The sequence below is a fragment of the Arvicanthis niloticus genome, chromosome 9 (genome assembly GCF_011762505.2).
Source record: "Arvicanthis niloticus isolate mArvNil1 chromosome 9, mArvNil1.pat.X, whole genome shotgun sequence".
Classification (NCBI taxonomy): domain Eukaryota; kingdom Metazoa; phylum Chordata; class Mammalia; order Rodentia; family Muridae; genus Arvicanthis; species Arvicanthis niloticus.
In genome coordinates this window covers 51,660,936-51,674,270 of record NC_047666.1, presented here as the reverse complement: position 1 = coordinate 51,674,270, position 13,335 = coordinate 51,660,936, and the positions used below count along the sequence as shown (strand labels likewise).

The window sequence follows — 13,335 nt, the reverse complement described above, 5'->3', positions numbered from 1 at the left end:
GAAACTTTTTTTTTTTACTTTAAAGGTTCATTTTTTTAAAAAAAAATATTTTTATTTCATGTGCATTGGTGTTTTGTCTGCACATGTGTCTGTGTGAGGGTATCAGAGCCTCTGGAAGCAGAGTTACAGGCAGTTGTGAACTGCCATGTGGGTGATTCCTCTTCAAGTCAGGGCTCTTAACCGCTGAGCCATCTCTTCAGCTCCAAGGGGTTTTTTTGTTTTTTGTTTTTTGTTTTTTTTTAAATGTATATGAATGTTTTACCTACATGTATGTATGTGCATCGTGTCCGTGTTTGGTGTCCTTAGAGATCAAAAAGAGACATCAAAATGCCTGGAACTGGAGTTATAGATGGTTATGAACCACCATGTGGGTGCTAGGAATCAAACCCTGGTCCTCTGCAAGAGAAACAAATGCTCTTATGCACTGGGCCATCTCTGCAGCCCTACCATGGGTTTCTAACGCTTGCCCTGTGAGCTCTAGTCTACAGCCCTTGTCTTACTTGACCCCCATAGCTTCTGATCTGACTTTCTTTTTTGGTTTGAGAAGTACATGCCTTCATTTTTTGTTTTTGTTTTTTTGTTTTTTTTTTTTTTTTGGTGGTGGGGGTGGTTTTTTGGGTTTTTTTTTTTTTTTTTTTTTTTTTTGATTTTTCAAGACAGGGTTTCTCTGTGTAGCCCTGGCTGTCCCAGAACTCACTCTGTCGACCAGGCTGGCCTCAAACTCAGAAATCTGCCTGCCTCTGCCTCCCAAGGGCTGGGATTAAAGGCATGCACCACCACTGCCTGGCTCCTTTATTTATTTTTTAGTTTTCTCTCATACATTACACCTGACCACAGTTTCCCCTCCCTCTACTCCTCCCAGTCATCCCTCACCTCCTCACTTGCCCAAATTCACTCCTCTGCCATTTCCCTTCAAAAACCAACATGGCATAATTTTGTATGGTGTTTTCTATAAGCTGTGTTTTTCTTTCCAGCCTCAAGCTCCTGGAATAAGGACTCTGAGACTTAAATATATTTACAAATGCCTAGACCAAAACTTTGCCTGTTCTCTGACTAGCTCATAACTTAATATCCTGTTTATTCTAATCTAAGTTTTTCCACGTGGCTGGTCACCTCTGCTCAGCTTTCATGCACTGTCCTCCTTGGAGTCCCGAGGCGAATCTCCTGAACCTTTCTCTATCCCACAATTCTCTCTGTACCAGAACTTCCACCTCCCTATTTCTTGCCTAAGCTAATAAGCCAGCAGCACTTTTATTGACAGGATACATTGCACAAAAGATTCCCTCTACAGCATAACAAGTTATATAAGACTAGGTACAAAACCTCATATCAAGCCTGGACAAGGCAACCCAGCAGGAAGGAAAGGGTCTCAAGAGCAGATAAAAGAGTCAGAGACACCCTCTACTCCCACTGTTAGGAATCCCACAAGAACACCAAGCTACACAACCATGAGGTATATGCAGAGGACCTAGCTAAGACCCACACAGAGTCCATGACTGTCACTTCAGTCTCTATGACCCCCTATGAGCCCTGCTTAGTTGATTATGTGGACCATATTCTTGTGGTGTCCTCGACCCCTCTGGCTCCCATGATCCTTCCTCCCCCTCTTCTGTGGAGTTCTCCTGGGTCCACCTAGTGTTTGGCTGAGTGTCTCTGCATCTGCACCAATGAGTTTCTGGGTGACACCTCTCTAATGACACTTGGGCTAGACATGGATCTATGAGTGTAGTAGACTATCATTAGGAATAATTTCACTGACTTTTTTCCAGTCCTGGATCTCTGGGCTGCCCAGCCTCTGGTTTATAGCCATCCAGGCAGTGTCAGGTGTGGACTTCCTCTCATGGCATAGGCCTCAAGGTAGACCAGTCATTGGACCAACTTGTTCTGTGCCACCATTACCCCAGCACACCTGGCAGGCAGGACGGATTGTAGGTCCAAGGTTTTGTGGCTGGGTTGATGTCCCAGTCCCACTACTGTAAAGCTTTGCCTGGTTATAAAAGATGGTCAGTTCAGGATGATATTGTCAGGCTCCCATTACTAGGAGTCTTTGCTAGGGTCACTCTCGTAGATTTCAGGGAATTTCTATTACACTAGGCTCCACATCACCCCCGAAATATCCCCCAATTCCAGGCATCTCTCCCAGTGTTCTCTCCCTCCATCTCTACCCCCTGCCAGATTCCTCTTGTTCCCATCCCCACCCACACCCCCAGTCCACTGGCAAAACATATTCTATTTCCCCCTCTCAGGGAGATCCATGCACCTCCCCCCTTGAGCCTTCCTTGTTACTCAGCACCCTGGTCTGTGGATTGTAGCATGGTTATCCTTTACCTTACAGCTAACATCCATTTATAAGTAAGTCCATACCATGTTTGCCTTTCTGGGTCTAGGCTACCTCACTCAGGATGGCCTTTTGTAGTTCCATCTATTTGCTTGCTAATTTCATGGCCATTCTTTTTTAACAGCTCAGTAGTACTCCAATGTGTAAATTTACCACATTTTCTTTATCCATTCTTTGGTTGAGGGACATCTAGGTTGTTTCCAGTTTCTGGTTATTATGAATCAAGCTTCTATGAACATAGTTCAGCATATGTCCTTGTGGAAGGATAGAGCGTCCTTTGGGTATATATGTCCAGAAGCCTGACCTGACTTTCAAGATCAAAATATTTGATTAGTTGTTTCCTGGTAGTGTCTATAGTGTGCTAGGAGAAGCAGAAAAGAAGTGGAAACAATAAAGAGATAAAGACAAAGGGAAGGGAAGGGAGAGGGAGGGGGCAAGAAGTAAAGGTCAAGAAGAGAAGTCCACAGAGAAGGACTTAGGGAGGCCAGGAGTGGTGACATGTGCCTTTAGTCCTAGCACTCCAGAGGCAGAAGCAGGCAGATCTCTGAGTGTGACGTTAAGGCCAGTCTGGTCTACATAGAGTCACAGGACAGCTAGGGCTACATAGCAAGACATTGTTAAGTCGATCAATTAATAAATAAGTAGCAAAAAAGTGGCAAAAGGAAGCCTGAATTTTATTGTTTTGCTGGTTTACATATTTGCTGTGGTTGGAGCCTGTTCCAAACTGGGAAAGGCTGAGATCCTTTCCTGCTCAACTATCTCCGTCTGCCCCTTACTCCCTTTACCTTGTGATCAGACTAATGATCAGTTTTCTAAAGGGAACACTCAGGAAGAATATAAGACTCGTCCCAAAACACACACAGCAAAGAAATGGAGAGGCAGAGCACACCACAGTGTCTTCTGTTTCTCCTGCCAGAACCCACTGTGGGAATCCAGAGGGATTCTGGATCCCATGGTGCACAAAGTTCCAGATTTAGCAACGTGATACAGTTGGCAGTAAGGAAAGGAATCAGAAATCGGAGTGTGGTGGCATAAGCTTGGAATCCCAGGATTCGGGAGACGGAGGCAGGAGGGTCAAGAGCTCGAGTTGTCCCTGGCTACACAGTAAGTTGGAGACCAGCCTGGGTTTTCACAAGACCATGGGAAGGGAGGGGTAGAAGAGAGGGGGCCAAGCAGCCAGACCAGGAAAGAACAAAGAAAAGGAAAAGGATCTTATCACAGTGAGTGATTGGGTGGACATAATTCTAGGACAGATTGGCAACTGTCAGCAGGGAGAGTTAGAACTTAGGTAGCTGGAACAGGAGGCAACAGTGGTGAAGGCAGCAGGGATGTTAGCATAAAATCCTGTGCTCTTAGGTATCTGAAGCAGCTGGCCAAGACTTTATGCTCTAATGACCTTTATTTGGGTACCAAGCCAGGGGCTCGGGAAGTTTTGGCAAGCCCTGAAGCATGCATGCTTGGTGAGAGTATACTATTGGGGAGGAGGGGGATCTGGCAGCCATTTTTCTTGTCAGTCTTTCCTATGCATGGACTTGGATGGGACGGGTAGCAGCTACAGGATCTTCAGGTACTGGCCATTTCCTAAGGTCTGCTGACTCTGTGCCCGCTGTCAGGGACCAGCTAGGATAATGTGAACCAAGAATGTGAAGTATCCCTTATGTTCTTTTAGAAGGAATCAACTTCCAGCATTCTGAGAAATCATTCTTAGCTGGACATGGTGATAAATACCTACAACAGCATTTCAGAGACAGAAGCAGGAGGATTCTATAAAAAGACCATCAGGCCGGGCAGTGGTGACGCACGCCTTTAATCCCAGCACTTGGGAGGCAGAGGCAGGCAGATTTCTGAGTTCGAGGCCATCCTGGTCTACACAGTGAGTTCCAGGACAGCCAGGGCTACACAGAGAAACCCTGTCTCAAAACAAAAACAAAAACAAAAAACAACAACAACAAAAAGACCACCAGAAGGAAGGAGGGAAAAAGAGGGAAGAGAAAGAAAGAAGGAAAGGGAAATCACTCCTAAAACAGGTAGACACTCCCAATTTGAGAGGAAAGCACAGCACTGTTCATCAAGGAAAGGCATCTTGATGTGTAAACCTCTACGTCCTGGGTAGTTCATTCACACTTCTTTCAGCTCACAGCCATGGGAAAGTCCACAATGCCCACGCATCTCATCAAAAACAGGCTCAGCTGGGAGTGGAAACACCCACAATCCCAACACTACAGAAGCTGGAGGACTGCTGAGTTTAAGGAGAATCTGAGCTACAGTGTGTCACACGGAGGGGAGGGTAGACTGTAAGGCTGTGGCTCAGCTGATAGAGCACTTGCCTCATGAGTATGAGGCCCTACTTGATTTCTAGTATGGCAATAAAATATAATAAAACCGACAAAGAGCACGCCTTTAATTCCAGCACTTGGGAGGCAGAGGCAGGCAGATTTCTGAGTTCGAGGCCAGCCTGGTCTACAGAGTGAGTTCCAGGACAGCCAGGGCTACACAGAGAAACCCTGTCTTGAAGAAAAAAAAAAAAAAAAAAACCCGACAAAGACTGTAAAATCTCTAGTTAGAATCTTAGCCTAATAATCATCCCTGGAGGCACACAAGCCTTCCTTGGGTCTAGACCATCTCTCAAGAGTCTCTCTAACTCCTTCACTCTCCTGTCTCGCTTGTAAAGATCAGGCATCCACCACTTGTGACAGCCATATGGTGTTACTGAGTCCATAAAATGCCTTCACAGGGTCTGGAGGGATGCTGCAGTGGCTAAGAGCACTGGCTTCCTTCTAGAAGATATGGGTTCAGTTCCAGCACCCACATGGTGGTTCTCTAACTCCAACCTTGGGGAATTCAATGCCCTCTTCTGGCTTTTTCAGGTACCAGGTACCCAAGTGGTACAAAAACATACATGTTGGCAAAACACCTATGCATAGAAAAATAAATTTTAAAAATTTGAAAACTTTTTAGAATGCCTTCATACTTTGCCTATGGAGCTTTAGAGCAACCTGTGCGACAGGTGGCCGGTTGTAGCCCAGGGGCTGATATTTTAATTCATACTTTAACCAACCAGTTTTTGAGATAGGTTTCAATTCCAAACTTACAGTATTCCTCCTGCCTCAGCCTTTCAAAGGTTGGGGTTACAGACATGTGTCATCATGCCCAGATAAATTTTCTTTTTCTTTTTTTTTTTTTTTTCTTTTTTTGGTTTTTCAAGACAGGGTTTCTCTGTGTAGCCCTGGCTGTCCTGGAACTCACTCTGTAGACCAGGCTGGCCTCGAACTCAGAAATCTGCCTGCCTCTGCCTCCCAAGTGCTGGGATTAAAGGCGTGCCCCACCACTGCCCAGCTCCAGATGAATTTTCTAACCCAAACAGCATTCTTTTTCCTACATCAAGAGGAGGCCTCATTTGTGAACATCACAACCATGGGACAGGAAAAGATTGCTAGAAAAAGGCTAGAAAAGTATAACTTTAGGCACAAAACTAACATAAACTGATGTTTCCATGACTCCTACTTTTAAATTGTTGACAGGTTTCATCATGAGTTTTCAAGGTACTCAAGGACTGTCTATAAAACACCATTTTAATGACCAAAAATAGTTTTTAGCTCTTTGACTAATAATTTGCACCCCAGTTTTAGCATCTCAGTTGTTTAAAAACTAGCAGTGTATGCCTGGGCTGAGTTCATGGCAAACTCCCTCATCCATGGCCTTCCATGTGCTGCTTCCTACTTCAGTCCAGCTGTGTTCTCTGTGACACACAGACTTTGGTCCATAAAAGGACGAGTGAATTTGTTCACTAAGCTCAGTGTGAACACTAACGTGCCGAGTACTGAGCAAGGGGATGGGAGACATACAAACTAGTAATACAAGCCAGGTGTGGTGGACATGCCTGTAATCCCAGCTCTTAGGAAGGAAAGGATCAGAGGTTCAAAGTCATCCTCAGCTGTATAGTTTAAGGCCATTCTGGGCCATGCCAGTCCTTGTCTCCTTACAACATAATAAAGGAGTAGAGTGAAAACAGCCAGACAAATGAAGCTGTTGTTGGAACTGAGGAATGGGAGAGTCCAGAATTTCCATCTAAATGGTATCTTAAAGATGAATAAAGGAATTAAAGAGTAGAGGTTTGTTTTTGTTTCTTGGTGCTTGGGAATCAAACTTAGGGCCCAAGTGCATGCTAGACAAGCACTGTACCACTGAGAAGCCTCCCCTCCGGAAACCTTAGGAAAAAATGGGAAGGACTTAAAGCTTGAGGGGTGGAGAATGATCCAGAGCTGTGTGCCTGTTAATACTGGACTTAGGACCAGCAGCAGGCTTGAGGCAGAAGTTATCTTTGAAATGATCAGTAGGATCCAAGCATGGTGGCACATGCCTATAGTCATAACACTTGAGAGACAGAGGCAAGCAGATCTCTGAGTTCCAGGACAGCCAGGGCTACAAAGAAACCATCTTGAACATCCACCCCGCCTCCCTCCCCCCCCCCCCCCCACACAAAATATACATCTGGAGAAGGCTCTGTAGACCATACACCTAACACATTTCCAGAACAAAGGAATTACATCTGTGGAGGCCAGATCTCTGCAGTTACAGATGTATCATCTGGGCATAACAAAATCTAAGTGCAGAGGGACATACAGCTTTCCTGCCTTAACTATTTACTGTTATAATTCTAGGTGTGGCTGTTAACTTTTATCTCAGTTGTAGATCTCTCACACAATTAGGTTGTTATGTTCACTGCACATTCCCCCAAGACTGGAAACTCCTTTTCCCAAAAGCCCATATATTGGTGGCCAGCCTGTGGCATTTTTGGAGGCGGGGCTGAGTGGAAGCTCTATCGCTGGTGTTATGCCCCTAGTGGCGATATTGGGATCACATCTCTTTTGTTTTCTGGCTTCCACAGGGTAAGCAGCTTCTTGTGCACATGCCCCTAACAAGTACGCCAATGAACCATGAACAGAAAGCTAACAGAGAAAGAACCCAAGTCCCTTTGCCTCATGTTATCTGTCAGCTAGTAGGAACTAATATAGCCCCTACAAGCAGATTCTTAAAAATCATTTTGGATACTACTATACAGTTTTAGACACATAAAGGACTAAACTTTCAATCCCTGTAATAGGCAGGCAAAGGCAGGAGTCTGTGAGCTTATGCTCAATCTGTTCTACTTAGAGGGTTCCAGGCCAGCCAGAGCTAAATTGCCTTATTTTCTGTGTATGAGCATTCTGTCTGCAAGTTTGTCTTAATAGTTCATGTCCATCAAGTATCTCCAGAGGCAGGAAGAGGGCATCAAAGATAGTAGTTACAAATGGTTTTGAGCCACCATCTGGGTGTTGAGGACCAAACCTGGGTCCTCTGTAAGAGCAGCCAGTGCTCTTAACCCCTGAACCATACCTCCAGTGCTCCTCACCCAGGGTAGTTCTTACCTAAAAGCTAGAGGGCTGACTTAGATCCTTACCTTCTCTCTTCTCCACAGGCAGTCCCATACAACTCTGAAAATCAATCAAATCTCCAACACAAGGCACAGGACAGTATTAACTTTATTGAGGTTCTTTTGATTTAAAATGGTTTGCAGTAAACAGAACAGCCCATAGGGGAGCAACTTCCCAAATGTTGCCTGCCCTGTGACCCAAAGATTGAAGTAGACTTTCACATACTGATTTATTCCCGATCTTTTCTAGTATTGGTGGTGAAGAGGTGACAGATGGAAGTGGGGAGTACAACCAAGAGAAGGCAAGGATAAGGCTCAGTCTGGAAAACCCAAACTCTAGAGGGCCTCAAGTTCAACCAGGTAAAGTGTGTCACAGCCATTGGTCACGAAGCTGTAGCTAGTCAAGAATAAATTAAATACTACAGCTTTGCCACCTCAGCAGATGGTAACAGAGAACTCTAGGCCAAACTTTGAGCCTAGTGTGCACTAGGTGCCAACATCACAAATGCCATAGTCAATGGAGACTCTGAACAGCCCCTTCATGCTGCTCAGTGTCCATCAAACAGGCTTCATTTCCGTTTCTTCTCCTGTGTGCTGGTGAACCAAGAGTCTAAGAGTTTCTTGCTGTAGTACAGTTGCCAGGCATGAACTTGGACTGCCAGTATCAACACCAGGTACATGACAGAGACAGCAGAGAAACCAAACAGGAATCGATAGGCCTTGCCATGGCGGTAGAGCTGCTGTGCCGCGGGGAACATCTCCATGCTGCCATAAATGAGGGGAGCAATGGAGAAGAGCCCCATGCTGATCATGGAGAGCACCAGGTAACTAATGTTGTTTCGAGGGAAGGAGAGAAGGCCCAAGACAGAGGGCACAATGCTCAACAAATATGGATATTCCCATTGATAGGGCATGGCCACCTGATCATGTGACAAGAGCCTCAGGTGCCCCACGCTCATCTTGGCAACCAACAGCAGCCATATGACAAGATGCACGTAGATCAGCTTCTTGATTTCATACTTGAGTGTCACACTGTAAGGCAGAGCAAAGGGAGAAGCAATTTTCATTCAAAGTGCTCTGACCACCAACTGTATTCCAGGCATGAGTATAGGACACACGGATACAATGTGACTGACACAGCCTCTGACAGGTGGGGTACAAGGGATGGAGAAGAAAGTAATTAGAAAATGAAGTGTAAAGCTCAAGTAAATACACATATGCCCAGGATATCCTAGGGAGTAATCAATGTAGCATAAGATGGAATACCAGAGAAGGCTATCTGTGTAGACGAGAAAGCTATTTCAGCCTACGTTCGAGATGAGTGGAGGTGAGCATTCTATGCAGAGGCAAAAAGATGCAGGCATAAAGGCATAAGGGTTTATGTACTTGTGTATCAAGAAATCAAGTGGCAAGACACACGGGAGAGGCGGTAACGGCAAACACTATTTGAGTACTCTTCAAGACTGAAGAGCAGCGCCTGGGAGGCCGAGGCTGGAGAGTCCAAATTGGGAGGCCGAGGCTGGACTGGACCACAAAACAAGACACTATCTCACCAAGCCATGACAAGAATTCTGAGCTGTGGGTAAAATGATAGCTCTGCATCACAGAAACAAAGGCTCCCCATATTTCTCCAGCTACAGTTGTCATGTGAAGGAAGCATGTCTCTCTTAGTCTTAATTCCCTCAGGCCTCAATCGGACCCTTTTCAGTCTCAAGGGCAAGGTTTCTCCTCTAGGTACGCACGAAAACGAGACCTTGGCTTACGAAGTCCCAAGTAGAAAGGGGCCTAAAGTTGAGAGAGAAGGGTCCAAAGAGCTTGTCATCCTTCTGTACAGAGAGGTGAAGAACCAGCTGAAAAATTCAATGGATTTAAGGAAAAAATAAATTCATCTTAGGAAATGTGGGAAGCAAGACAAAAAGATAAAAAAATAAAAAATCACTCTGGCATTCAAGCTCCTTCAAGGTAGGATCCAGTCTGGCTTTTTCTTTTAAAAATTTTATCTTACGTGTATGTGTGCACCACATCCATGCCTATGCTGTTGGAGGTCAGTAGGAGCCATCAGAAACCCTGGAATCGGAGTTACAGATGTTTGTGATTGTGAGCCTTCTGATCTGAGTGCTAGGAACTGAATTTAGGCCCTCTGACAGAACAGCAATTACTCCTATAGTTGAGCCATTGCAGGGGAGGGAGTTATCTCTTCAATCCCCACCCCCAGTACAGTTAATAATCTTCATGAGCTAACAACTCAGTATCTGGTGGTATCTCAAACTTCAGGAGTCTGACCCTAAGCAGGCTTTTAGGCATATTTAGGCACAGCATGATTTGGTGAAAATGTTCCTGGTGATAACTATGAGGCCTGTGCAAAGATGAACAGCAAACGGCTTTAGAACTAACAGAATATGGCCCACTGGTGAGCACACCCACGATGTGTGCCTCAGAGAGGAAGAGCCCTGGGACTGTGTGTCCTGAGGACCTCATGCTGTTATGGAGCATCTCTCTGCTTGTCCTCAGAGTCACCATGTCACCCTAATGTATAAATTGTTTAGAAACTCAAAGGAGGTTCCAGCCCCCCACTGGGCAGTGAGTGTCCTTGGCTCTTACAAACAGTGACTGATCTTTTCCAAGCAGGCATTTTAATTTGCTACTGGAGCAAATTAATGATCCATCCACCACCCTCAGAAAGGAGATGGAGACGCGAGTAACGTCCACCACCCTTAGAAAGAATGTGGAGATACAGATTGTTAGGACAGTTAGGTTAGTGGCTGTGATGTAGAAAATCTCTGGGAATAACTTAGAAAGTTACACTTTTAAATCTTGAGCGAGGGTTGTTTTTTAAGGTCAGGAAACTAGAACAATGACAGCCTGGCCAGCTCTGGCTGTCCTGCCTCTACTGCTGAAGCTGGGTTGGTGATCAAGATGATTAATTTTTTATACTCATTTTTGCCCTCAGCTTCCTGATATTATTTAATAAAAAATTTGTTAATGAATAGATATACACTCTGAGGATTTAAAGTAGAAATGACTGATTGTTTCCTATATAGATTTTAGATTTATGATTCTTTTAAGATTTTTATAAGATTATTTTTTAATATAAATAATAAAATAATTGATCCTTTCTTTGTAAACACAAACTGCCACCTGCCAGTAAGAGAAGCTGGCTGAGAAAATTGCTGGCTTGCACTTTTGTTAATCTATAACAAATTGCTTAGTTACTAATACACATGGATTATTGGAAATAATTTGGGTTTTTTTTCACCCATAATATGTAAAAGATTTGATCATGTGAGAGTATTGGGGAACTTTTTAAAAAAAAAAAAATGTATACTCATTGTAATCGTTCACTTAAAGAAAAACAGAATGGAACCATATTGTGACTCTTGTGCTGCTTGAGAGATCTGCTGGGATATATAAGGATATATAGCTGTGAGTGAGAGTTGTTGGAGCTTTGCTTCATCTACCAAATGTATGTATGTGCACGTATATATGTAAAGTTGTTGGAGATTGCTTCATCCACCAAGTGTGTGAGTGTGTGGGCCTGCACTGCATCACTGCCAACCCCACGTCCCCACCTTGGATCACTGAACACAACTGTCAGAGCTGGCCTTCAACAGACAGTTAATTCAATCCCATGTGCAAAATAAGACATGACTACATGAAACTCTCTATAAACTTCATGTGACATCTTCCATAAAGACGAGGTCTACAGGCAGTGGTGTCACATGACTTTAATCCTATCACTTAGGAGGCGGAGGCAGGTATGTCTCTGAGTTTGATGCCAGCCTGGTCTATAGACTGAGTTCCAAAAAAGCCAGGGGCTACAAAGAGAAACCCCATCTTGAAAAACCAATAAAGAAAAGAAGGAAGGAGGGAGGGAGGAAGGTGAGGGAAAGAAAGAAGGAGTCTATAGATCGACAAACTCCCGATAAGGGTCTAGGGGAGAATCTGGTATGGTCTGCTCCACACAGTGCAAAAGTTACCAGGAAACAGATTATACATCTCTCCCTCTGAAGAGACAATGTGTGTGACTAACATTCCTGGTTCTTCTAGTGCTTTTTTTCTTTTTAAAAAAAAAAACTTTATTGAAAGTATAACATGAAACCAATATCAGGTCTGTTTTTGCCTCAGGATGGATAGATAGCCAATAAGGATTTATCAAACATATAAAGGAACGTAGAAAAACCTCCTTATATGGACATATTCCTAAACCTCAGGTTGGCCAAGGCCACCTCTTACCATCCACATTCAGACAGTCCAATGTTTAGCAGCTACCGTGTGGTAATCTCCATGGTGTGCGTTTACACAAATGACTTGCTAATTCCTCACCAAAACCTAAAAGATATGAGATTTTCTCCCTCTGAAGATGTGAAAACTGAGACTCCAGTGACCTGAGTGGGGGGCTGAAGAGAAGGCTCGGTGATTAAAGAGGACTTGCTGCTGTGAAGGCGGGTTTGGACCACATACCAAGACTCTAGCTTACAAACTCACTTCGGAGCTGGGTTAGAAAGATGGCTTGTCATCCTTCTGGGTTTGGTTCTCAGCACCAACATCTGGTGGACTCAAAATTCTATGTGTAACTCCAGCTCCAACACCCTCTACTGGATTCTGTGAGCAGTTGCTCTCATGTGGAGAGAGAGAGAGAGAGAGAGAGAGAGAGAGAGAGAGAGAGAGAGAGAGACAGAGACAGAGACAGAGACAGACGCAAGCGCGCGCGCACGAAATTAAAAATAAAAATCTTCTTTAAAAATGTTAAGTAGTTTTCGGGCCAAGTGCATTCCTGAAAACCCAGCAGCACTCAGGAGGCTAAGGGGAAGGCTGTGAGTTCGAAGCCAGCCTGAACTCTACTGTGGGACCTCGACTTGAAAAAGAAAAGTGACGTTCCTAACGTCACCCAGAGGGGCCAACACCGAACCATGTGCCTGGGCAGGCTGGATCCCCCTCAAAGCACAAAGTGGCCCAAAGCGGGCCACGGGGCTTCCCCGGCCTGGAAACAGAACAGAGTTCGCTGGAGCAAGGGACCTGGCGGGTGCACGGCAACTGGGGGCGGGGGTGGAGCGACAGCGTGAGGACCACCGGCGTCGCTTCCCAGGACCTACAGGCTCCGCCAGGAAAGGCCTCGGTACGCCTGGCTCACCTCGTACCTCATCTGGTAGTGCACAGCGACGCGCTCCCGGTGCTGAAAGTCGCTGCCGTCCGTGCCGGCCGCTCGCGGGCCTGCCCGAGACGCCATCGTGCAGAACCAAGGCTCCTAACGTCTACCCTCTGGCTCACTCACCCAGCCAAGCACCCAGCGAACCCCTTTCCTGCCTCGGCCCGGCTTCCACTACACGGCGTGTAGCTCCGGGAGAACTTCCGGTCTCTCTATCCCGAGAGGACTGACTCTGTGGTTTCATCTTCGCGCATGCGTTCTTGGTCTTGTGTCTCCCGGAGTAGAGCAATTAACTTAGTCCCTAGAAATAGCTCGCAGCCTGACCAGAGACGACATTGTGCAGAACCGAACCCCAGGCCGCTAATGCCAAGCGACCAAGCCCTTAGTAAACCCATTTTAACTTCATTAGAAAGCATTTTAAAGATTACTTGTGTATGG

At 45.2% G+C, this 13,335-nt stretch overlaps 1 protein-coding gene across 3 annotated transcripts; it reads right to left on the bottom strand.

The window, feature by feature from the left end:
- Positions 1-7,842: 7,842 nt before the first annotated feature.
- Positions 7,843-13,125, bottom strand: Jagn1 (jagunal vesicle mediated transporter 1). Of its 3 annotated transcripts, none has more exons than XM_034511896.2 (2): positions 12,890-13,125; positions 7,843-8,783 (listed from the first exon to the last, which is right to left on the bottom strand). In XM_034511896.2, the coding sequence occupies exons 1-2, from the start codon at positions 12,976-12,978 to the stop codon at positions 8,321-8,323; spliced, it is 552 nt and encodes a 183-aa protein (XP_034367787.1). In that variant the 5' UTR covers positions 12,979-13,125; the 3' UTR covers positions 7,843-8,320. The 3 variants fall into 3 exon arrangements, with proteins under 3 accessions (XP_034367787.1, XP_076796377.1, XP_034367788.1); XM_076940262.1 differs by having other exon boundaries at positions 13,024-13,104; XM_034511897.2 differs by having other exon boundaries at positions 12,883-13,089.
- Positions 13,126-13,335: the final 210 nt, after the last annotated feature.

Excerpts from the sequence above, each read along its gene's own strand:
- Jagn1 (XM_034511896.2), bottom strand. The coding sequence starts at position 12,978 with ATGGCGTCTCGGGCAGGCCCGCGAGCGGCCGGCACGGACGGCAGCGAC. Across the intron at positions 8,784-12,889 it reads GCTGTGCACTACCAGATGAG|TGTGACACTCAAGTATGAAA; the intron begins GTACGAGGTGAG and ends TCTGCCTTACAG.